Source organism: Mus caroli, unplaced genomic scaffold (genome assembly GCF_978045245.1).
Source record: "Mus caroli unplaced genomic scaffold, Mus_caroli_1 scaffold_13, whole genome shotgun sequence".
In the NCBI taxonomy this organism is placed as follows: domain Eukaryota; kingdom Metazoa; phylum Chordata; class Mammalia; order Rodentia; family Muridae; genus Mus; species Mus caroli.
The window spans coordinates 114,020,665-114,046,085 of record NW_028227268.1 but is presented as its reverse complement, the minus strand read 5'-3'; the positions used below and the strand labels follow the sequence as shown (position 1 = coordinate 114,046,085).

General features: G+C 40.2%; 1 protein-coding gene across 1 annotated transcript in view; it reads left to right on the top strand.

Annotated features, from left to right (window-relative positions):
• Abca13 (ATP binding cassette subfamily A member 13) overlaps positions 1-25,421 on the top strand; it is a 485,227-nt gene that overhangs the window by 175,362 nt on the left and 284,444 nt on the right. Inside the window, exon 31 of the mRNA XM_021177120.2 lies at positions 1,003-1,309. Within this exon, the coding sequence (XP_021032779.1) occupies positions 1,003-1,309 (307 nt within the window). The remainder of the gene's footprint in view (positions 1-1,002; positions 1,310-25,421) is intronic.

Sequence of the window (25,421 nt, the reverse complement as noted above, 5' to 3'; positions counted from 1 at the left end):
ATAAGACCAAGCCCAGTATTCTGGCTACAAAGATAGTATTGCTAAGGTCTTTTGACTTCCAGAATAGTTCCAGGTTCAGAGAGAGACCATGTCTCAAGGGCATAGGAGAGGGATAGTGGAAAAAGACACCTGATGTTCCCTTTGGCCTCCACATGAATGTACATGCACACACACACACACACACACACACACACATGCATGAATGCATACATACAAATACATACAGTAACCAGAAACACACATACAGTAACACATATGCACACATAAATACATTTGGTAACCAGATATACACACAGACAATCTTATACACACATATACAAAGACATATATTAAGCTTACATATCTACACAGCACCCATGACATATATTAACAACACATATACACACATTCACATAAACACACACACATACAGACACACACACACACACACACACACCACACACACACACACACACACACACACACACACACACACACACACACAAGATTCTTTCTCCTAAGATGAGCACACTCTGACCTCCAGGGGTTTGAATTTTGAGGGAATATAACTCAGCTTATAATAATCTTTCTGCATTAAATACAGAGAATCTTTGTAGCAGAAAGCAGCATCTTACATTTAAGCTACAAGTGATAAGTACCCAAAGATACATATTCTGTGCAGCCAGCTGGATTTGTCATCCCAGGATGACAATGCCTGATTATCTAATCTACTCTAAGTAAATTTTCAAGTCTATTCAAATGTGAAATGAACAAAGTCTTTGTGTTTGTGATAGCACAACACTTTCTTTTGTAAACTGGAAAGGTGCCTTGAACTGTGAATTACAGGCTCTTGCTTCCATTACCTATGGCTCAGAGTAGCCTGTTTGCTTGCCTCCCTGGGGTTGCACTCACTTACTACAGGAGTGGAAGACTACGCAGAATTCCAGGTCCTGCTCACATTCTTATCCATTCTGTGTGTCACATCTATGAGTTGTATGACATTTTTTTCTTTCCTGTTACCAGGTATTATATTCAACAGTTCCTTGAGACATAGACACATTAGATCAGCACCTCACAAATTGCCACCCCATGTCAAATATACAATCCGGACCAATGTCTTATACAGCATGAGGACAGACATGATAAAAAATCCTTCCTGGAAGTTTCATCCACAGAATCTACCAGCCAGCGGATTCAAATATAACTACATTTTTGTCCCACTCCAAGACATGATTGAGAGAGCCATCATTGTGGTACAGACTGGGCAGGAATCCCTGGAGCCAACCACACAGGCACAGGCAGCACCCTACCCATGCCATACCAGTGACTTGTGAGTATCTGTGTTTACCCATGTTTTTCTCTAGTATCTACCTACCAGTAGAGAAATTCTGCATTTAGAAAACAGAGTAAAGAAAAAAAAACTTTGAGCTTCTTTATTGCCATTGGAAAGTACAATTTATAATGTCTGTTTCTAATTTCTTAAGATTCCCCTCTCTCTCTCTCTCTCCTTAAATTGTTTGGGCAGAATGCAATGACTGAGCTATAGTCTATCCTGTTTCAACTATATAACTATTTCAACAGAATGAAAATCTTCAACCAGAAATTTCCCCAAGCAAAGCACAAGTTAATTTTGTGCCCTATGTTACACAGAATCTATGTGAGTAGAGAGATATTAGTAGGCAGGTAGTAGGGTAGGGATGATTTAAAATATATAGGATTGTAATCAAATAGTCTATGTGTGTTTCTCCTACTTTATATATTTGTTAATTTGGTATATCTGGGGGGGGATTTCTGCAAATAATGCACTGTAGAAACTCAGAGGCCACTTAATGCAGCTAAGTGTAGTTTTAAACCTGACTGTCAGACTTCTATAGCTTCCAACAAGTCAGAATAAACTTGATGAACATTAGTCAGGAGGACTGTGAAAGTCTGGTTCTCAGATCCACCCTTTTACACCTGAGGAAGCTGATTTTTTCTTTGGTCTAAGTCCTTAAAAAAAAAAAAATAGGTTGGGCACTTTGTACTATTTAGGATGGTTAAGAGTTGTGTGAGTCCTCTGTCTTGTGTATACTGCTAGCAATCTGGGAGTGTGTGTAGTTAAATTGTGTGATTTGGCAAAATCGCTGGATATATCCGGAAGTACTGTTTAAAGATCAATCAGCTGATGAGGTAAGCCAGGCAGGGAATGCATTGTAGCCAGAGCAAAGGCTCTGGTGTGCTGAGGCTCAGTGAAGTCAACCATTTTCAAGCACACCTGAGTGTAGTCAGACCACAAAGTGTTCTAAAGAGGTTGAATGACCCTACCATAGGCTGCAACAACAGCCTTGCTTCCTGTCTTCCTCATGATGGGTGCTGTTGTCATAAGCACCTGCTCGTGCATCTGACCTGGGTAACAAAAGGTATGGGTCCTTTGCTCTCCCTGCACACTGTCTCTGATGGGATTATTACTGACACCCTTTTAAACAAAGAAGGAATTGAGTGGATGAGCAGAGAATTATTAAGGGATAATTGCAGTGAGGCTAGTCCTGAGAACAGATCTTTCAATGATCCTGCACATGATGATGGGTGCTGTACCTCTGACCTCTGAAGTCAGGCTTTGTCTCCAGCTGATTGGTGGCTCCTCTATGAGAATAAAAGAGTTGATTTTTTTGTCCCCTCCTTTTTGCATGGAGACATAGCTCATCCATTACAGCTCATCAGTACATTGTTGATGGTGGTGCTATTATGAGATACATGTGTTATGACAATAGGATGAAGGCTGGATGATAGGGCCAGAAGGCAGCTTGATTAAGTTTGTCTTGGGGCATCTTAGTGTGATGAAGATATCAAAGGGAAGGGACACACACAGGCACAGGAAATGGGGGGGGGTGATGGAGAGGGGGAGAGAGATCCATTTCCCCTTAGGAATGGTAATAGTAGGCAAATGGTTGATAAGACAGGTAAACTCCTTTATTTATTTATTTATGTAAAATGAAAGATTATCTATCTTTTCAAAGTAATGTTAATTTTTACTTTGAATATTTCAACATTTCAAAAATGATTCTAAAGTATTTTATACTGGAAGTAAGCTACATTCAAGAATACTGTTGTTGTTGCTTTGCCTGAGCATCTGCGGGAGATGTCTTGGATCCCGGATTCCACAGAGACTATTCTGCACAGGTGAGAGTGTGGACTACAGAAGCAAACAGCTTCTGGGACAGGTGGGAGCCACAGACCTTCTGAGGCCGCCCCCTTTTCGAGTTCCAGACATCCGGGCACCTTCCCAGCCAGAGGATAGGTGTCCGCCCAGTCCGGGAGGACTTTGCCTGAGCATCTGTGGGAGACATCTTGGCTCCCAGACTCCACCGAGACTAGTCTACACAGGTGAAAGTATGGACTACAGAAGCTAACAGCTTCTGGGACAGGTCCTGTTTCAGGCTTTCATCTTCTGCCATGAGGCAGGTCCGAACACAAGATATCTGTGCACCTTCCCTGTAAGAGGAGAGCTTGCCTGCAGAGAGTGCTCTGACCACTGAAACTCAGAGGATAGAGCTAGTCTCCCAGGTCTGCTGATAGAGGCTAACAGAATCATGAGAGGAACAATCTCTAACCAGAGACGACTATAACAACTAGCTCCCTTCTTAGAATTGGAAACAATCACCCATGGAAGGAGTTACAGAGACAAAGTTTGGAGCTGAGACAAAAGGATGGACCATCTAGAGACTGCCATATCCAGGGATCCTTTCTCATAATTAGCCTCCAAAGGATGACACCATTGCATACACTAGCAAGCGTTTGCTGAAAGGACCCTGATATAGCTGTCTCTTATGAGACTAGGCCGGGGCCTAGCAAACACATAAGTAGATGCTCACAGTCAGCTATTAGATGGATCACAGGGCCCCCAATGGAGGAGCTAGAGAAGTATCCAAGGAGCTAAAGAGATCTGCAACCCTGTATGTGCAACAACATTATGAACTAACCAGTACCCCAGAGCTCTTGACTCTAGCTGCAATGTATCAAAAGATGGCCTAGTTGGCCATCACTGGAAAGAGAGGCCCATTGGACACTCAAACTTTATATGCCCCAGTACAGGGGAACGCCAGGGCCAAGAAATGGGAATGGGTGGGTAAGGAATTGGGGGGGGGGAGGGTATGGGGGACTTTTGGGATAGCATTGGAAGTGTAATTGAGGAAAATAGGTTAAAAAAAATAAAACAGTGCCTTACAAAGCTAAAACAAAACAAAACAAAACAAAACAAAAAACCCAAACAAACAACAACAACAAAAACCCAACTAGCTCCAGAGATTACCAGATAGTGAAACGCAAACATAAGAATCCTACTAACAGAAATCAAGATCACTCACCATCATCAGAACTCAGCACTCCCACCTCGCCCAGTCCTGGGCACACCAACACACCCGAAAAGCTAGACCCGGATTTAAAGGCATATCTCATGATGATGGTAGAAAACATCAAGAAGGTCTTTAATAACTCACTTAAAAAAATACAGGAGAACACTGCTAAAGATTTGCAAGTCCTTATAGAAAAACAGGAAAACACATCCAAACAGATTATGAAAATGAACAAACCATTAGTACACCTAAAAAGGGAAGTAGACACAATAAAGAAAACACAAAGTGAGGCAACGCTGGAGACAGAAACCCAAGGAAAGAAATCTGGAACCATAGATGCAAGCATCAGCAACAGAATACAAGAGATGGAAGAGAGATTCTCAGGTGTAGAAGATTCCATAGAGAACATTGGCACAACAATCAAAGAAAATACAAAATGCAAAAAGATCCTAAGTCAAAACATCCAGGAAATCCAGGACACAATGAGAAGACCAAACCTGCGGATAATAGGAGTAGATGAGAATGAAGATTTTCAAGTCAAAGGGCCAGCAAATATCTTCAACAAAATTATAGAAGAAAACTTCCCAAACCTAAAGAACCTAAAGAACCTAAAGAAAGAGATGCCCATGAACATACATGAAGCCTACAGAACTCCAAATAGATTGGACCAGAAAAGAAATTCCTCCCGACACATAATAATCAGAAAAAACAAATGCACTAAATAAAGATAGAATATTAAAAGCAGTAAGGGAAAAAGGTCAAGTAACATATAAAGGCAAGCCTATTAGATTTACACCAGATTTTTCGCCAGAGACTATGAAAGCCAGAAAATCCTGGACAGATGTTATACAGACATTAAGAGAACACAAATGCCAGCCCAGGCTACTATACCCAGCCAAACTTTCAATTACTGTAGATGGAGGAAATAAAGTATTCCATGGCTGAACCAAAGTCACACATTTTCTTTCCACGAATCCAACCCTTTAAAGGATAATAAAAGAAAAAAACCAATACAAGGACGGAAACCACATCCTAGAAAAAACAAGAAAGTAATCCTTCAACTAACCTAAAAGAAATCAGCCACAAGAACAGAATTTCAACATTAACAACAAAAATAATAGGAAGCAAGGATTGCTTTTCCTTAATATCTCCTAATATCAATGGACTCTACTTCCGAATAAAAAGACATAGACTAACAGACTGGCTACACAAACAGGATCCAACATTTTGCTGCTTACAGGAAACCCATCTCAGGGAAAAAGACACTACCTCAGAATGAAAGGCAGGAAAACAATTTTCCAAGCAAATGGTAGGAAGAAACAAGCTGGAGTAGCCATTCTAACATCGAATAAAATTGACTTCCAACCCAAAGTCATCAAAAAAGACAAGGAGGGGCACTTCATACTCATTAAAGGTAAAATCTTCAAAGAGGAACTCTTAATTCTGAATATCTATGTTCCAAATACAAGGGCAGCCACAGTCATTAAAGAAAATTTAGTAAAGCTCAAAGCCAACATTGCAACTCACACAATAATAGTGGGAGAATTCAACACACCACTTTCACCAATGGACAAATCATGGAAGCAGAAACTAAACAGGGACACAGTGAAACTAACAGAGGTTATGAAATAAATGGATTGGACAGATATCTACAGAACATTTTATCCTAAAACAAAAGGATATACCTTCTTCTCAGCACCTCACGGTACCTTCTCCAAAATTGACCACATAATTGGTCACAAAAGAAGTCTCAACACATACAAAAATATTGAAATTGTCCCATGCATCCTATCAGATCACCATGGACTAAGGCTGATCTTCAATAACAAAATAAATAATAGAAAGCCAACAATTTAGAAAGGGCAATCTGAAAATTCATCTGAAATAACAAAAAAACTAGGCTAACAAAAAATCTTCTCAAGGATAAAAGAACCTCTGGTGGAATCACCATGCCTGACCTAAAGCTGTACTACAGAGCAATTGTGATAAACCCTACATGATACTGGTATAGGGACAGACAGGTAGACCAATGGAATAGAATTGAAGACCCAGAAATGTACCCACACACCTATGGTCACTTGATCTTTGACAAGGGAGCTAAAACCATCCAGTGGAAAAAAGACAGCATTTTCAACAAATGGTGCTGGCACAACTGGCAGTTATCATATAGAAGAATGTGAATTGATCCATGCCTATCTCCTAGTACTAAGGTCAAATCTAAGTAGATTAAGGAACTCCAGATAAAACCAGAGATAGTGAAACTTATAGAGGAAAGAGTGGGAAAAAGCCTCGAAGATATGGGTTCAGGGGAAAAATTCCTGAATAGAAAGCAATGGCTTGTGCTGTAAGATTGAGAATCGACAAATGGTACCTCATAAATCTGCAAAGCTTCTGTAAGGCAAAAGACACCGCCAATAAGACAAAAAGGCCACCAACAGATTGGGAAAGGATCTTTACCTATCCTAAATAAGATAGAGGACTAATATCCAATATATAAGAACTCAAGAATGTGGACTCCAGAAAATCAAATAACCCCATTAAAAATGGGGCTCAGAGGTAAACAAAGAATTCTCACCTGAGGAATACCGAATGGCTGAGAAGCATTTGAAAAAATGCTCAACATCCTTAATCATCAGGGAAATGCAACTCAAAACAACCCTGAGATTCCACCTCACACCAGTCAGAATGGATAAAATAAAAAATTCTGCAGCAGATGCTGGTGAGGATGTGGAGAAAGAGGAACACTCCTCCATTGTTGGTGGGATTGCAAGCTTGTACAATCACTCTGGAAATCAGTCTGGCGGTTCCTTAGAAAATTGTACATAGAACTACCGGAGGATCCAGCAATACCTCTCCTGGGCATATATCCAGAAGATGTTCCAACTGGTAGGAAGGACACATGCTCCACTATGTTCATAGCAGCCTTATTTATAATAGCCAGAAGTTGGAAAGAACCCAGATGTCCCTCAACAAAGGAATGGATACAGAAAATGTGGTACATTTACACAATGGAATATTACTCAGCTATTAAAAAGAATGAATTTATGAAATTCCTAGGCAAATGGATGCACCTGGAGGGCATCATCCTGAGTGAGGGAACCCAATCACAGAAGAACTCACACAATATGTACTCATTGATAAGTGGATATTAGCCCAGAAACTTAGAATACCCAAGATATAAGATACAATTTGCTAAACACATGAAACTCAAGAAGAAAGAAGGCCAAAGTGTGGACACTTTGCCCCTTCTTAGTATCGGGAACAAAACACCCATGGAAGGAGTTACAGAGACACAGTTTCAAGCTGAGATGAAAGGATGGACCATCTAGAGACTCCCATGTCCGGGGAGTCCCATAATCCCATAATCAGCCTCCAAACACTGACAACATTGCATATACTAGCAAGATTTTGCTGAAAGGACCCAGATATAGCTGTCTCTTGTGAGACTATGCTGTGGCCTCGCAAACACAGAAGTGGATGCCCACAGTCAGCTATTGGATGGAACACAGGGCCCCCAATGGTGGAGCTAGAGAAAGTATCCAAGGAACTAAAGGGATCTGCAACCCTATAGGTGGAACAACAATATGAACTATCCAGTACCCCCGGAGCTCATGTCTCTAGCTGCATATGTTTCATAAGATGGCCTAGTCGGCCATCACTGGAAAGAGAGGCCCATTGGTCATTCAAACTTTATCTGCCTCAGTACTGGGGAATGTCAGGGCCAAAAAGTGGGAGTGTGTGGGGTAGGGTTTGGGGGACTTTTAGGATAGCATTGGAAATGTAAATGAAATAAATACCTAATAAAAAATAAAATAAATAATGTCAGATATTGAAAAAAAATACTGTTGTCATTGGCTAGGTGTCATGCTCAAATGTTCCACTTTAATTCAAATGCTGAAAAAAATGTAAGAAATAACATGAATTGTTAAAAGCCCATATAATAGTCTCTTTCAGTTTCCAGAATATGTTATGAATACCATGTATACAATTGGGGGCAATGTGTGTGTGTCGGTGGGAAAACACATGTTACCTCCAGTTTGGTTCACAGGCTAAGCCACAGGTGACATGGTCCTCCTTGGTCAGTTTATTCTCTGAGAATAATGATGCCCACATTAGCAAACGTGTTCATGAAAAGATGAAGGAAGCCTTGGTTTCTACTTCTTAGCAATCTGGAAGGGTTGTGGAGGAAGCATTGAGGAAGGTAGGTATGATAGTTTGTATATCCTTGGGCCATGGAGTGGTACTATCTGGAGGTGTGGCCTTATTGGAATAGGTGTGACCTGATTGGAATGGGTGTGTCCCTGTGGGTGTGGGCATAAGATCCTCACCCTAGTTGCCTGGAAGTCAGTCTTCCACTAGCAGCCTTTGGATGAAGATGTAGAACTCTCAGCTCTGCCTGTGCCATGCCTGCCTGGATACTGCCATGCTTCCACCTTGATGATAATGGACTGAACCTCTGAACCTGTAAGCCAGCCCCAATTAAATGTTGTTTTTCATAAGACTTAACTTGGTCATGGTGTCTGTTCACAGCAGTAAAACCCTAACTAAGACAGAAGTTGGTACTGGGAGTGGGGTATTGCTGTGATAGGCCTGACCATGCTTTTATTTGAAAGAATGTGGATTTTTGGACTTTGGATTTGGAACTCGGTAGAATGCTTTAAATGGGGCTTAATGGGTCATCCTTGTAGAAGTATGGAAGACTTTGTTGCTGGGAGTAATTTGAACTGTGTTGACCTGGCCCAAGAGATTTCAAAGGAGAATTATTTCAGTATGTGGCATAAAGACTGTGTTTATGGTATTTTGGTGAAGAATGTGGCTACTTTTTGCCCTTGTCTGAAAAGTCTGTCTGAGACTAAGGTGAAGAGACTCAGATTATTTGCATTTTCAAATGAAGTTTCAAAAAAGCCCAGAAGAGACTTTGTTCTCTGGGTAAGTCTTATGAAGAGAAGTTTGAACAAGCATAGCAAACTTAGAAAGGAAAAATAAAAATTATATAGTTTGAGTATTAAAGGAGTACCAGGAAGTGAAATGGAACAAAATCTTGTGTTCTAGGTAGGAGATAACAGATTAAGGGAGTGGGACCTTGGTCTAAGATCCTACCCAGCTAAATTTAGATTCAGGCATTGTGGTACACATCTTTAATCCCAGGAGACTGGCATGCTGATCTGTGCATTCAAGGCCAATCTACAGAGCAAGATCCAGGATAGCCAAGCTTAGGCAGTGAAGGATTTGTAAAACAGAAAGCCAGTGACAATGTAATAGTACAAGTGGGTCATGTTCTAATTCCTGCCAGCAACAGAACTCGGCAGCTTCAGCCATGTGGCTCTGGCTCTAAAGTTAAGAATGTAAGGAACTACTGAGACAATTGATGCTGGTTATCTGGAGCTAAGAAATTAGCAGTGATTATGAAGAGACCAGCATCTTTGAGGTGAAATTTTCTGGGAAGTGTTTTCTGGGAGCACAAAGAAGCTGTGTTCCAGAGATAGCCAAGGTTGTACCTTGTGCTGCAGCTGAACTTGGTAATGTGTAAGAATCACCCAGGTGGTACTGGTTTTGAAGGCATGAAGGTGTCATGAAGAACAGCTGAAGCTTGGCCCTGTGAGAGGTCATGGAAGGCCATTGGAAAAGGTATAGCCTCAGCTGTAGTTGATGGTCCAGGACTGAAGGGGTCATGCAAAGGATTTGAGGCTTGGCACCATGAAGAAAGCCTATGAGAGGCTATTGGTGAAGCCTAGTTGGAGTGGAACACCCCAGTGTACTGGAGATAACAGTACTATGAGATGATCACAAAGAACAGTAACCATAGTGGAGTGGATCAACCTGAGCTTAGAGTGTTACAGAGGGTAGAGCTGTAGAAGTGATGCCAGCTCTTAGGAGGAGTCCAAAGGATCAAGTGGAATCCCAGACACTGAAACAAGAAGCTGTAACATTGAAATTGCCTTGGAGACTCAAAGCTGTTAAAGATACCAGAGCCATGGGATACATGCTGAGGAAAGCTGCTAACAGGGAGTGGAACCAGCCCAGGAGAAAGCAATTTTGTTGCAGTCAACAAAGATGAAAAAGGAGTGGAGATCTGAAGACTGCTTTGACATCAGCCATGGAGATGCAGAATTTGGAGTTTGCCCAGCTGGTTTCCTGCCTTGCTTTGGGGATACAGTTAATTAGTTGGATGAATCTCAGAAGAGACCTTGAACTTTGAACTTTTGACATTGTTGAGACTGCTATAGACTATGAGGACTTTGAAAGTTGGACTAAATTCATTTTGCATTATGTTATGTTTAAGTATGGCCCCCATAGACTCATGTTTTTGAACAAGTCTATGGGGACCAGGGAGTAGAAAGTGATAGTTTGTGTATCCTTGGACCAGGGAGTGGCACCATCTGGAGTTGTGGCCTTGTTGGAATAGGTGTGACCTGGTTGGAATGGGTGTGTCCCTGTGGGTGTGGGCATAAGATCCTCACCCTAGTTGCCTGGAAGTCAGTCTTCCACTAGCAGCCTTTGGATGAAGATGTAGAACTCTCAGCTCTGCCTGTGCCATGCCTGCCTGGATACTGCCATGCTTCCACCTTGATGATAATGGACTTAACCTCTGGACTTGTAAGCCAGCCCCAATTAAATGTTGTTTTTTATAAGACTTGCGTTGGTCATGGTGTCTGTTCACAGCAGTAAAACACTAACTAAGACAGTAGGCAAAGACACACTCTTTCTACCCACTGGAGATGAGTTTATGATCATGAGAAACCTGGCCTTTGGAAATCTGGACTTAGTGAATGTTTGTGTGTGACTTTGATGCCACGAGGTCACTTTTATCCAACTGCTCTTTGGGATACCATTATGCAGTTCCTCAGGCCCAGTCACTTTACTTGCTTGAAGCAGCTAAGGCATCTTTCCTTCTCTGGAATATTGAAATCCTGGGGACCTCTCCTTATGATGAATCCTTCCTTATCATTTAGTTCCATGATGCCCCACGTTAGAGGCCCAGTTTTGCCTGCAGTGACTGAGATAGTCTGAGATCTTTCAAGAACTCAGTCACCCAAGTAAAACTTCTAAAGCATACTTGTTCAATAAGTTTTAGGAGTTCCTTGCTGCTCACTGAATGAGTTACATATTCATGAATTTATTAATGTATTCAATGACATTTATGTGCTATTTGTCAGTCTCTAAGTTTGAGGTGAGTCAGTGGAATGAACAGGTGAAAAGAAATCCCTGCTCTGGGGCACCAACAGTTCAGGGAAGTGTGAAATGCAATAAGGGGGAACTGTGAACTGAATTTTAATGGCAATCACTGCTGTGGTGTTCAGCAGAAGTGAGGTGGGAGGTCAGAAGTGTGAGCTGCGTTAGCCAGTGTGGTGGGGGTGGATCATGCTAGGAAGATAATGTTAGCAGAAACTTGGAAGGGAGCAGAAATGTGGTAGAAGGTATATTCCTGACCAGAGGCCCAGCTAGTAGTAAAACCATTTGATGGGCATGGCCTGGTGTGTGTAGAGTCAGAAGAGAAGAGTGCACCAAGGGGCATGATTGGAGGAGGGGAGACCGGGGAGCTTAGCACAGGAATCTGTATAGCTGCAGATGATATGGGTGGAATGGGAGTGTGGATGGGCTTGAGCAGTTGATGTTGTTACCTGACAGCTATAAGAAAAAAATTATAACCAGAGTCCTGGGCTAGGAGTTCCTGAGTTCAGTCCAGGTATATAGCTCAAAGTAAGTCAGCAATAGTAATACTGAAAGTCAGGGAAGGATTTAATCAAAATGGCCACTCAGTGAAAATAGGTTATTAGCATTTTATTATAGTCATATCTTTGGAGCACTGACATAAGTTTTAGGATGAAATAAAGGAAGAACAGGGGCAGTTATTAAGAGGTATGTATGATTAGGCAGTGTTGGCTAAGGTATGGTCTAGTTGACCATTATTTAAGGTCTGGTTGAGCAAGTTGCTCAAAGAAGGCCATATTGCCAAGGGAACAAACCAGTTCCCATTAGATGATTGTTCTTTTTGCCTGGTGATCTTATCCTGGCATCAACAAAGCTGTGCTTGCTGTCTGTGAACTTTTTCTGCTCTTGGATTTTAAGTAGACTGCTGCTTTAGGATAGAGGCTGGAAATGCCAGGGTGCTTTTAGGGGAGTCTGGAATGGGGCTTAGTAAAAACTGGTTGTAAGATGCTCCAGTTACTCTTGTTTTTGTACCTTCAGCCCTGAAATGGGATAAGAGAGGTTGCATGTCATCAGTTCTTAAACAAGTATTCTGAGTGCTAAATCTTCCTACATGTAGAGTTAAGCAGATGTCTGACCGAAAAGTTAAGGAGACAGATGCAAAATGAAGGCCGAGATGCTTCTACTCACCTGAGGGGAAACATTAGGAATCAGTGTTTTTTTGTTTTTTCAATTTTTTTTGACAAATGGTTTCTAAGTGCCTGTAAAAGAATTAGAACCTTGGATCCCAGCCCTCAGGAGTTTTGTTATAAATGGGAAGAGAGAGTGATCAATAGATGCTGAGGAATTAAGGCAGAAGATGATCCATTCTATTTTGTTTTGTTTTTTCTTTTAAAAGCCATATGGCAATAAAAGCAATCTAATAAGGGAGCACGAGGAATGTGTTACACAGAAGGTTGGTTATCGTGTCTGAATAACTGAGGGAGAAGAGACTTGATCAAATGAAAGATTCAGGTACAGGTAGAAAGGTGGCCTTCCATCCCTGACCAGAAGGCCTGTTAGACCTTCTTCAGCTGATAATCTCCAGTCTTCACTGAGCACCTTCTCTCTCTGTCCATGCTCCTCTTTTCATGTCATCTGAGCCATCAGTCCATAGAGTCCATGGTTTTTGAGAGGGATAGGCTAGGAAGTGTGATTTGAAACAGCAGAGATGGAAAGGATAGGTGGGGTTGTATGAAAGCCACACATATGTACTTATCACAAGAATAGTCTTAAAAAAGGACATAAAATACTTGTTAAGGTTGTCTCATGATTGAAACTATAATATGTTTTAACAAACAAACAAACAAACAAACAGGATTTCAAGTATTGATGTATGCCCTTGACGAGTAAGACAGGGTGTCCATTTTCAGAAAAATGAAAACCACAGTAACACTATAGAATTCCTTTAGATAAAGAATATATTTGCTAATTCGGTCCTTTTTTGCTGCTTGACTCCATCAATCCATAGTACCCTCTGGTGGGTCCCAGTACAAGGTGATTGTGAGAGTTTGCCCTTTTCAGGTCTGGCTAGGCTGTGGCTACTAGAATTCGATGCATGTGCTCTTTCAGATGTTTTGGGAAGCATGGAGAAAGGAGAGGCAATACAGATGAGTTTAAAAAACCTGAGTCTGCCTCATTGGTTCATATAGACCCCTAGCAGGCCTTTCATTTGGTTTGTTTTGATGGTTTCTTCTTGTGTTTGCTGCAAGTCACTTCCATAGACACTGCTCTTCTCTTCTCTTCTCTTCTCTTCTCTTCTCTTCTCTTCTCTTCTCTTCTCTTCTCTTCTCTTCTCTTCTCTTCTCTTCTCTTCTCTTCTCTTCTCTTCTTTCTCTTCTCTTCTCTTCTCTTCTCTTCTCTCTTTCTTTCTTTCTTTCTTTCTTTCTTTCTTTCTTTCTTTCTTTTTCTTTTTCTTCTTCTTCTTCTTTTTTTTTTTTTTTGTTTGTTTTTCGAGACAGGGTTTCTCTGTATAGCTCTGGCTGTCCTGGAACTCACTCTGTAGACCAGGCTGGCCTCGAACTCAGAAATCCACCTACCTCTGCCTCCCAAGTGCTGGGATTAAAGGTGTGCGCCACCATCTTCTCTACTTTCTGCTTGGTTTATTCTCAACAAGAATCAACATTCCTGACATGCTGAAGTCAGAGCTGGTGGAAGCACTCTTCTCTGCCCTGGTCCTTTCATTTCCCACTGCGAGGCTCTAAGACAGGTTGATGGTAATACCTGTCACAGAAGTAGAAGAAATAAACTCTCTACTATGTAACTGTCACATGCTCATGCCCCAAACATCTTGGGGGAAGAATAAATAGTATGCATGTGTTTTGCTGAACACCCAGGAAATCTTCAGTTTCTCCATATTCCCCCCCACAGAAGCAACCACAGTAATGCTTCCCGTAAACCTGTCATTTTCCTTTATGCAATGCTATTTATTTTCTAAGAGTCGTATAGATGGAGCTGATGATACTAGCACTCACTTAGCTTACCCCCCCAAAAGACTCAAGGGAATGTTCATGCTCTTTAGTAGGTTGTTAGTTGCTTCTTCATTAAGCTTTCACTGTGCAGGTATTTGTCATGGGGATACTCTTTTCTCCTGCCAGTTGTGATTTCTGACACTTCCTAGCATGATATGTGTGTGTGTGTGTGTGTGTGTGTGTGTGTGTGTGTGTGTGTGGTTGGACATGTGTGGTATGGTTCAGTGATCACAGCAGCACCTGGTGCATGTGTAGTGCCTCAAAGCCCAGAGATGTTGGCTTGAAATACATGGCTTAGTTCTGTTTGATGAAGAATATTCCCAGCCAAACTTCCAAACAACTTCACATGGAAACACCATATGCTCTGTCTCTAAAGCCCTCATTCACTAGTATACTTATTCTTAAATTCCTCTGTTTAAAAAAAAATAAGATTTTTCTTGAGCCTACAGTATGACACAGTTTTCTTGGCTTTAGAAGATATATAACTATGAATGTGATGTGGGTTTTACTTACTGATTGTATACCAAGTAATGCACTCTTAACTCATTAGGAGAAGAAAGGTACTTGGGAGTGACAAGGAGAATGGTTACTACACACTGGAAAATTCCAGAACAGTAGCATAAGGGGAGCTGTGATGACCTAGGGGCATCTCAAAACCCACCTCTTTGCATATACACTAACCCGGGGGGCAAGTCTTGCTTTTTGTGATCACTTTTAAGATCCTGGGATCCATTGAGATTCCCACACTGAAATGCAGAAATAATTGGACTAAAAAGCCACATTTCTGTCTTGGCTTTGCCACTTGCTAATCCCAGGACCTTCAGAGTTAGGCCAGTGATTTGAATTTTGAATATCATCTCCTCCTCTTGAATTGCATGCTAATTGCTCTTCTGTTGACCTCATTAGTTTGTGCAGAGTAGATCATCATGCTTGAAAAAAGCCCAGGTCCATGAAGGCACAGGATGCTGAGCAGAGCAGACACTCCATGTGGCAGCTTATTCTGTCAGGGGAATGATCTAATTGTAGGATGGTTCTTCTATTTACTGATGAGGAAATTCAGGGTGGGTGTGATGTTTGTACATGGTGTTAGATTCAGAGAGCAGTGGATACATGTAGTATCTGCCTTTCTCTGAGAATTTACCCAGCGAACTATGGAAAATATGAAAGGAAAGATGAAGGAAGAATGTCAATAAATGTCTTTGCTTATTGATGACACAGTTTGCCAGTACCTATAGCCCACACATGAGTCATGGGACTGACACAACCTCTACTTACCCTCTCCTTCAGCAAGGCCACAAGCTATAGACCACTCAAGGTGATCATATTGAGGAGGGCCACGGGATATAGCAAGCTTACAAATACCTGAATATAAGTTTATTCACTGTGACTCTAGAATTGAGTGGGAAGGAGAAAGAAAAAGAGTAAGAGAGCAAGATGCAAGGGCATTCCTGCCTTTGTCTTGGTGATTATGCCCACTGTGTTCTAGGCTTGGTGAGGGCTGGTCCTGAGTAGTAAACCTGGTGGAGATGGGCAAAGTAGCAGAATGGACAGGCAGCATCCAGGGTGATGTGTAAAATGAGGCCATCAACCCACATTTGAGTCAAACTTCTGTATCCTGAGTGACAAGACTGCAGCAGGTTTCTCTGCGGCTTCTTCTCATAGTGGGAATTCACTCATTATGCTCACCACATCAGTTTTTCTTCTTTGAACTCTGCATAGTGCTAATACAGGCAAGTAGTACATACAACACCGTTAAGAAGAGTTATTAAAAAGTAAATCAATGAGATGCCACTTGCAGAAAAGAAATGGTGACAATTTGATGCTTGCGAAGATCAGAGTATCTTTTAAAATAGGCATAAATGCATGAGAGAGTTTAACTCTAGATTGTGAAGTCTATTTATAGTGCTTTTCTGTGGGCTCCAGAGGAGGGATAAATACACAAAAGCTGCTACAGCATATGAGTTTGATTCATGTTCTTCTGATAATAGACCAAACCTCTTTCTGAGATGACTTAGTCATCCAGATTTTATTATGTTCTTTTTTTATTGTTAGTTTTGCCAATAAATGATTATCAAGAGCAGGTAAAATAGGGAAAAATACTTCATATTGTATTAGTCTATTCTCTGTTGTTATAGAAATACTTGAAGCTGAATGATATATATATATATATATATATACATATATATATATATATATAAAGTTTATCTGCCCCAGAGTTTTGAAGACTTAAAGTTTTAAGTTTGTATGCCTTTATCATAGCCTCCAAGGCTGTGTCCTAACATGGGCCAAGAATCAGAAGGTAATCTTAAAAGCTACTTCCCAGTGTAAAGATTGGTAGACAAATATAGTTTGAATTTCAAATATGAATTCCTCCACATTATTAGATTCTGGAGAGAAAATGATCTGAAATAATGAAGTTGTTTCTTTGTTCTCTATTCTACACCCTCAGCTTTCATTTCCTCTTTTGACAACTTCTTTGATTTTTATAACTTGCTTTGCCTTAGTGGCTACTTAAATGTTTCTCCTGTCTTATTATATATTTCTTTTCTTAATCATACACTTTTGATTGTTATTATATCAGTGCTTTCTTCTCTTTCAGGATTTTTCCCCTTTATTCATTTTTAAAAGTGTTCAACTCTCCTGCAAAACAAAATCAAAAGACAACACTATGGATATATATGTCACATTTTTCTTCTTCTTAAAGCTTTAGTCTAATATTCTGCCACCAAAAAAATTAAACAAACAGACAAACAAACAAACAACAAAAGATTTTTCCTTTAGAAAGAAATAACAATAACAAAATTGACTTGACCTGACTATATTCATAGAAAATGATATCAGGATAAAAAACAACATAGGAGATGTGGCCTAAGGATTCTTCTGGTTTCTTACACAAAGCAAATAACTATCACTGAACAACTGAGCATCAAATCAAAACAAAAGTTCAGTATGTGTGCTATCTGACTGGAGATGTAGTACATGACAAACATCAGGACTTGTCCAGTAACATTTGCTGTTAAATGGGCTCCACTTCTAAAGCAGGGCTTCTTTCGAACCCTGCAGTTTTCTTTTTACCTACCCAAGCCTAGCTCTACTGGGCTCTGTTCCTAGTAATTAACTGTGTTTTCCTTCATCATAAATGTAATCTTTTCTACTCTTTTTTAATTATTGAAAAAAATTTTATCTAATATAACTTGGTCATGTTTTCCTTTCCCTAATCTCTCAGATGCTCCCTACCTCCCGATCTACGTAACTTTATCATCTAATTTTCTTTAGAACTAATAAAGACAAAAATAAAAACAAGAAAGGCAACACGCACACACACACACACACAATTCTTACAAAATCACAAAAATGGGAAGCAAAAAGCTAAATGAAAACCAAACCAAACTAAACCACACCACACCACACCATACCACACCAAGCCAAGCCAAGCCAAGCCAAGCCAAGCCAAGCCAAGCCAAGCCAAGCCAAGCCAAGCCAAGCCAAGCCAAGCCAAAACAAAACAAAACAAAAAAACTAAATCAAAAGTGTTAACAAAGCAAAACGAGGCAAAAAACCTACAAAAATACCATTTAGCTATTTTTGTGTTGGCCAAGGACTCCTGGGCATGCACCTGCCCTGAAGTGTAGTTAATGTGCCCAGCGAGACTCTACTGGAGAAAATGGATTCTTCCTTTGCCAATGGGTTTGAACTGCAGATAGCTTCTTTGTTCTCTGTAGCTTGTGTCTGCTAACTGATCTTAGTGCTGAGACCCAGTCTGACTTTGTGCAGGCTTTGAATGTCCTGCCACTGTCTCTGTGAGTTTGTATGTGCACCATATCTTCTGTGCATGGAAGACATGTTAGAGCCATCCATCACCTCTGGCTTTTAAAAGTCTATTTCCTCTCCTGCATAGATCCTTGAATATTGAGGGGAGGGCCTTGATGAAGATACCCCAGTTAGGAATGAGTGCTTCAAAACTGACCATTTGTGGGTCTCTATGTTACACTTGATCTTAGCCAAAAGGCCGAGAAGCGATGTGGGTCTCTATGTTAATTCCAATCTTCTACAAGAAAAACTTCTTTGACATGTGTTGAGGCAGTAATCTATGTTTATAGCAGTATTTCATTAGGAGTCATTTTATCACTTGTAGATCCCCAAGCCAGATGAAGGACTGTAGATCTCTGCCCATACTCCACACAGATCTCAGAGAGCAAAGCAAAAATGGGGCTACTCCACACCCAAATCAGGTTTGGGCTTTCTCAACTCCATGGACACAAAGGCCACACCATGATAAAGCTAGTTAGGCTTCTGCTTCCCAATGTGGTTGGAGGGTTTGTAGCTGGGAAATTCAGATGGTTACCTTTTTTCTCTGGCAGCACGCAGAGTACATTCTAGTAATGTTAATGGTAGTCAGTAAGGTGAACCTTCTGGTTATGCGCAAGCTCAATTCTCCATGTTTGATGAGATATGTATGTGTTGTCCTTACTATCTGGTTGTTAAGAGCAACCAATAGCCTTGGCAATAGCCTGTGATATTTGAGGGTTTCCTTGGTGTCCCTTTGGTGAATGATTCAACATATAACCCATTCCTGGAACTTAAGGTTGGCATAAGATGTCCTGTCAGGGAATTATCTCTTCTATTATTTGCTGACTCCATTTAGGTGCTTCTCATCTATGTATATATTTAGGATGCTTCTACAGGAGTAGACTTCCATATGGCTTTTCAAATAGTTTTTCAGCATCAGTTTTCCTCCCTGAAGTCGCTCCTTTACCTTTCTTTCCCATCCCCTTCCCTATTTAGTCCCCATGTTATGGGTCTCTCTTCTTTTTGTAACAGTATATTCTTTTTTTATTAGATATTTTCTTCATTTATATTTTAAATGCTATCCTGAAAATCCCCTATACCCTCCCCCCACCCTGCTCCCCAACCCACCCATTCCTGCTTCCTGGCCCTGGCATTTCCCTGTACTGGGGAATATGATCTATGCATGACCAAGGGCCTCTCCTCCCATTGATGGTCAACTAGGCCATCCTCTGCTACACATGCAACTAGAGACTCAGCTCTGGGGTTACTGGTTAGTTCATATTGTTGATCCTCCTATAGGGTTGCAGACCCCTTCAGCTCCTTGGGTACTTACTCTAGCTCCTTCATTAGGTGCCCTGTGTTCCATCCAATAGATGATGTAACAGTATATTCTAATTGACACTCTCATCCCCTCCACTCCCTTACTAGATATCTAACCTCCGTGATTATTCAGATTGTAGCACACACATTGAAGGCTTAAAATCTAACATCCACATATGTGAGGAAATATACAGTATTTGTCTTTTGGAGTCTGGCTTACCTCATTCAGGATGCTTTTGTTATAATTCTGTCATTTAACTATTGATTTCATATTTTCATTGTTCTTAACAACTGAATAATATTCTGTTGTGTATACACCACATTTTTACTATCCATTCATCAGCTATCTAGATATCTAGGCTGTTTGCAATTATTGGTTATTAAAATTATAGTAGCAATGAACACAAATGATCAAGTCTCTTTCTGGTAGAATGTAGGGACCTTTGGATTTATGTCCAAGAGTAATATAGCTGGATCTTGAGGTAGATCAATTTCCAATTTTCTAAGAAATCATCATGCAGATTTCCATAGCAGCTGTACAAGTTTTAGGTCCCACCAGCAATCAGTAAGTTCCCCTTGCCCCACATCCTCACCAGCAGGAACTATAATTAGTTTCATTGATCTTGACCATTCTGATTGGGGTAAAAGGAAATCTCAAAGTAGTTTTAATTTGCATTTCTTTGACAGCTAAGGCTGTTGAACATTTCTTTAAGTGTTTCTCAGCTGTTTGTGTTTCATCTTTTGAGAACTTTCTGATTAGTTCTGTGTGAGGGTCCGCATGTGATTTTAGCCATAGTAGCTTTTCTTTTACAAATGTGGGTATCTTCATGGTTGGTGTACAAATGGTTAGAATTATAATATCCTCTTGCTGTTTTTCCTATCATTAATGTGTCATGTCCTTTTTTATTTATATCTATCTATCTATCTATCTATCTATCTATCTATCTAATTTATCAAACTATCTCTCTATCTCTCTATCTATCTCTCTATCTGTCTAATAGCTATACCTGTTTTCTTCTTGGGTCCATTTGCTTAAAATACCATTTTCTATCTTTTTACCCTGGCACGATGTCAATCCTTGTTAATGAGTATGCTTTTTGCATGCAGTAGAAAGAGGGATCCTGTTTTCTGATCCAATGTTGTTAGTCTATGTAATATTTGGGAGGGAAATTGAGACAAATAATATTGAGATATATCACTGAGCAGTAATTATTGATTACTGTAATTTTATTGTTATGGTGTGGGTTCCTCCACATGCTTTGATTTTCTGTTCTGGGATTATTTATTCTTGTATCTTCTTGGGTGTGGTTACATATTCAGCTCAAATTTTTCCTTCTGGTGTCATCTGTACTGCTGGACTAGTAGATAGAAATGGCTTAAATGTGTTTTAACTATAAATGTTTTTATTTCTCTGTTGATTAGATTAATAGTTTTGCCTGGTATTGTAGTCTGAACTGGTGTCTATGGTCTCTCAGAGTTTGTAGTACATATCTCCAGGCCCTTCTGACTTTCAGAATCTCTCTTGAATAGCCAAGTGTTTTTCTAATGGGGCTGCCTTTATATGTTATTTGGTTTTATTTTCATTGTAGCTCTTAAAATTTTAATTTTAGTTAAATTATAGATACAATTAATTAAAAATTTCTTTCTTTGTTCTGTATATGTAGTGTTTTGATTGTTATGAGTCTTGGGGAATTTCTTTTCTTGTCTTTTCTGTTTGGTGTTCTGTATATACTTTCTTGTACCTTGACTGGCATTTACCTCTTTAGATTGGAAGATTTCCTTCTTTAATTTGGTTACAAACATTTCCTATGATGTTGACCCTGATTTCTTTTCCTCTTTCTATCCCTGTTATTTGTAGACTTGGTATTTTCAGAGTGTTCCATATTTCCTAGATGTATTGTGTCTGAGTTGTTTTAAGTTTAACATCTTATTTGACTGTCTATTTCTTCTACCTTAGTTTCAATACATGAGATTCTATCTTCCACATCTTATCATCTGTTTGTGAGGCTTAACCCTGAGGGTTTTTGTTGACCTAAAGTTTTCATTTCCAGTTGTTGGGTTTTCTTTAGTATTACTCTTCTAAAGAGGTTGGATGGGAGGAGAGGATCCTGCAAGAGGGCTGCTACAGGAGTAAGGATAAGTTTGGAGACTTCACAGTGGAGGAAGGATAGTGAAAATCACCTACATGAGTCTCATCCCAGCATGGAAACTTGTGGTCCTTGGTAGAAAGTAGGATTGGTAGCCGACACAGGGACACAGAGATGGGTTAGATGAGAGAGATGAGACAGTTGGTGGGACTTTTCTAGTGTTAAGACACAGATTGCCATGACTTTAAATATATAAAAAAAATAGACTTTGATTGTGGCATGAGGAGGTGGGCTGCAAATGCTACAGCTGGCAGAGGAATGATCTGTGTGAGGCAAGAAGGAAATCTGTTCAGCATGACTTAGTTGGCCAGTGTTGTTTCAAACTTCTAGACTCTGACATAGAACAGGTTTTGACATACTTAAGCACAATACAACTTTGGAGGAAATGTGCTAATTATTACAGCAAAACTTAAGGCACGTCTATGTTGAAACTCCTTTACGAAGTATATGTCTTCTGCAAAGTACCTGTAGCCTCTTCCTTAAGAATGAGCTCTATGGACTGAGAAACAATGCACAAGATAAAGGCCTAGTGAAGAAGTAAACACAAGAGGAGACTTTTATCTATTTAATGGGACCTCTTTTCTGAGCATGGGATCTATTGGCTGAGAAACATTGCACAGGAGTCTGGGATAAACATAATAACCTGAGGAATTCAGATGAGGTTTGGCTCTACAGATAGCAAACAATTCCACTGGTTATTAGTGACATCTGATCACTGATTTCTGGGTGGAAATAGGTATAAATCTCTTCCATAGAAGGTTAAAACCTGAAAATTTAACATTGTTTCTGGCTTCCCTAGTGCTATCTGTGAGCATGAAAAATGTGTGCCCTCTAATGTGCCATACAATAAATTACTTATTTTACTCTTTCTCATTTTGTCTTATCTTTCCATCTGTCTGTCAGATTATTCCCCAATTCCCTGGAATTCAATACTCTTTCTGTTCCATCTTACCTTCCATTTATTAGTATTTTATTTTTGAGATTCCCCTTCTCAGGTGACTCATATGTGTCAAAATGTCATTTAAAACTAGTATATTGTGCTCCTTGTTATTGTGGCACACAAGCACAATACCTTTAAAGCATGATCTTTTATTCTTGTCCCCAAGATTTCATGTTAATATCATTATACAAAACACAGTCCAACTTTTGAAAGTCTGAGGTCTCCTAATTGTGGGCTCCTGTAATTAGAACAAAACTTTACTTTTCCAAACAGGAAGACTGAAAAACATAATTGGATCCAAACAACCCCCAAATTCACAGTTTAAGCCCAAATTCGGTAGCTGAATGTTCAACATCTGCCCATTGATAAAGTGTTTTTATCTACCTACCTACCTATCTATCTATCTATCTATCTATCTATCTATCTATCTATCTATTTTTGTGGACTCCTAAAAATCTCTTTCTAGTCTGTTTCCTTGAAGTAGATCCTAGATGCTCCTTGGTGAATGTTATCCCCTTAATGTTCAGCTTGATGCCCACTTACCATGCAATGTTTTACTTACTTTCCCCTGAGAGTATGTTCTTGAAGATGTATATACGATCTTCAAAGGACAGGCTTTGCTATTGAAATCTTTCTTAACTACTTAATATGGATGAGTCCTATGCGAATGTCACTGTGTTAGCCTGTTTTTCTAATACTTAAATGTTCCTTTCAAGCCTTTAACAAAACTCAAATGTACATTTTTCTCCCCTTCTTGTTGGTTCTTGGATTAATTCCCAGGAACAGATAAAAAGCTGTGTATTACAATCGCCACTTAAAAAATCCTATCCTTTTCTCTCACACAGCTTTGGTCAGCCACTGGAAGGGGTATTTCATATGCTGTAGAAGGTGACAGAGTTACTCTAAGAACTCAGGCTGCTGTGATACTGAGTCTCTCTTGGATTCGTTTTAACAAAAATTCAATGGTTCACATGATACAGAGCATGAATCCTGACCATATGACTTTATGGGGTTAGCTGAGTACACTTGGTTTATATTTGGACTCAGTACTCACAGGACCATAGTTCAGATGTCATTGCCTTCAGTGTCTCAGGCAAAGATGAGGTTTATGAGCAAGGAACCATTTTTAACTACGTCCCCATCAAATAGATTCAGAATTGGTTATTTTCTACTTTTGGGTCCTCGAATCATCTCCTTTGTGCAAGATTGCCTTATTCCTGGAGAACAGTTAATGGTTGTTGACTGCATAGGTAGATATATACACAGGTAGATGATACATGCTCTCTACCTGTTCAAAATACTTCAAAAATAATAACCACCTTCACCAAGGAGATCGTGAAACAGGAATCTGAAATTTTCTGTTCTCTGCAGTCAAATGCTGTACAGTTGGCTATGCTGTGACTGCTCACTTACAGGGTACACTTGCTGCTCAGCATTGCCGATCTCTGAGTTTAATCTAAAAATGTCACGTGGCTCATGATGTCAGCTGTTCAGAGGAGTTGTTTTATGTTGCCAAGGGAATAGAAACAAAGATTAATTCCCTCACTTTCATGTTCATTTGCACATTCATTAACAAGTATATGACTTGTCAAGAGCAAAGGCCAAGGAGCTTAAGTTCACATTCTCCTGGGTGAAGAACTAAGACTCTCTTGGCTTGCATGTGACTCGCGCTGAGCAAGCTTCAAAAGAAGTCCAGGACTTAGAAGAAGAAGTCTGAGTTGGGTTTAGGAGGCCACCACAGCAGGAGCCCAGCAGACATTTGTATTCAGGTTTAACATATTTTTTGTTTGTTTTCTTGAGACAGGGTTTCTCTCTGAAGCCTTGGCTGTCCTGGAACTAGACTAGGCTGGCCTTGAACTCACAGAGATCTGCTTTTGCCTCCTGAGTGCTGAGATTAAATGTGTGTGCTACCATCACCTGGCCAGGATCAACATCTTTAGTGGTCCCTTTGCCTCGTGTCTAGACAGTTTCATAGCTGCTTGTGGTCTTCTACTCTCTTTCCAGAGGCCTCTCTACTCATTATCCGTGTTTCAATGTGTTCTCTCTCTGTCTCCTCTTTTGATCTTAAAACCTTTTGCTGTATTCTTTTCTTCATTAACTAAACTTCAGAACTGACTGTGATGTGTAAAACTCCCCATAGCATCTGGCCAGGCTGGCGCTCTGACAGCATCTTCTGAATCATGAGCACCTTGCCAGCCCTCATCACCAGCCCTTGCACTTTTGGTTTTTCATGTGTTCTTGCATTTCCCCTGTGACTCCTGTCTATCCTTTATTTGCTCTTTTCTCAAGTATTTCTGTATTGATGCCTCACCTTAGCCCAGTCTGAATGGCATCCTTTCTCAAAACTGCAGCTTCCTTTCCCACTGTTTACTACTATCTGACCTCATGGGACAGACTTCTGTTTAGTGGCTATTTTATCTCTCCCGACCCCCTAGATTGATGTCCTTAATAGCAGGGACTTTTACGTGTGGTTATTGAAAGTGCCACAGATGAAGTGATACTGCTTGTGTGTTAAGCAGGTTTTGTTTGAATATGATTACCTTGATTGTTTAGAGCTCACCCAGGGGTTGGGAATAGAGGGCTGGCAGTTGCCCAATGGTGCAGATGGAAATGCCCGTATAAAAAGGCAGGTAAAGGGGAAGTTGTTAGTTAAGGTATTTAAAAAGTAGTCTAGCACTGGTGGAGAGTATGGAGTTGTTCTGGAAGCTGAAACAAAAGATTAAAGGGGTGACCACAACTTTCAAGCAAAGTTGAG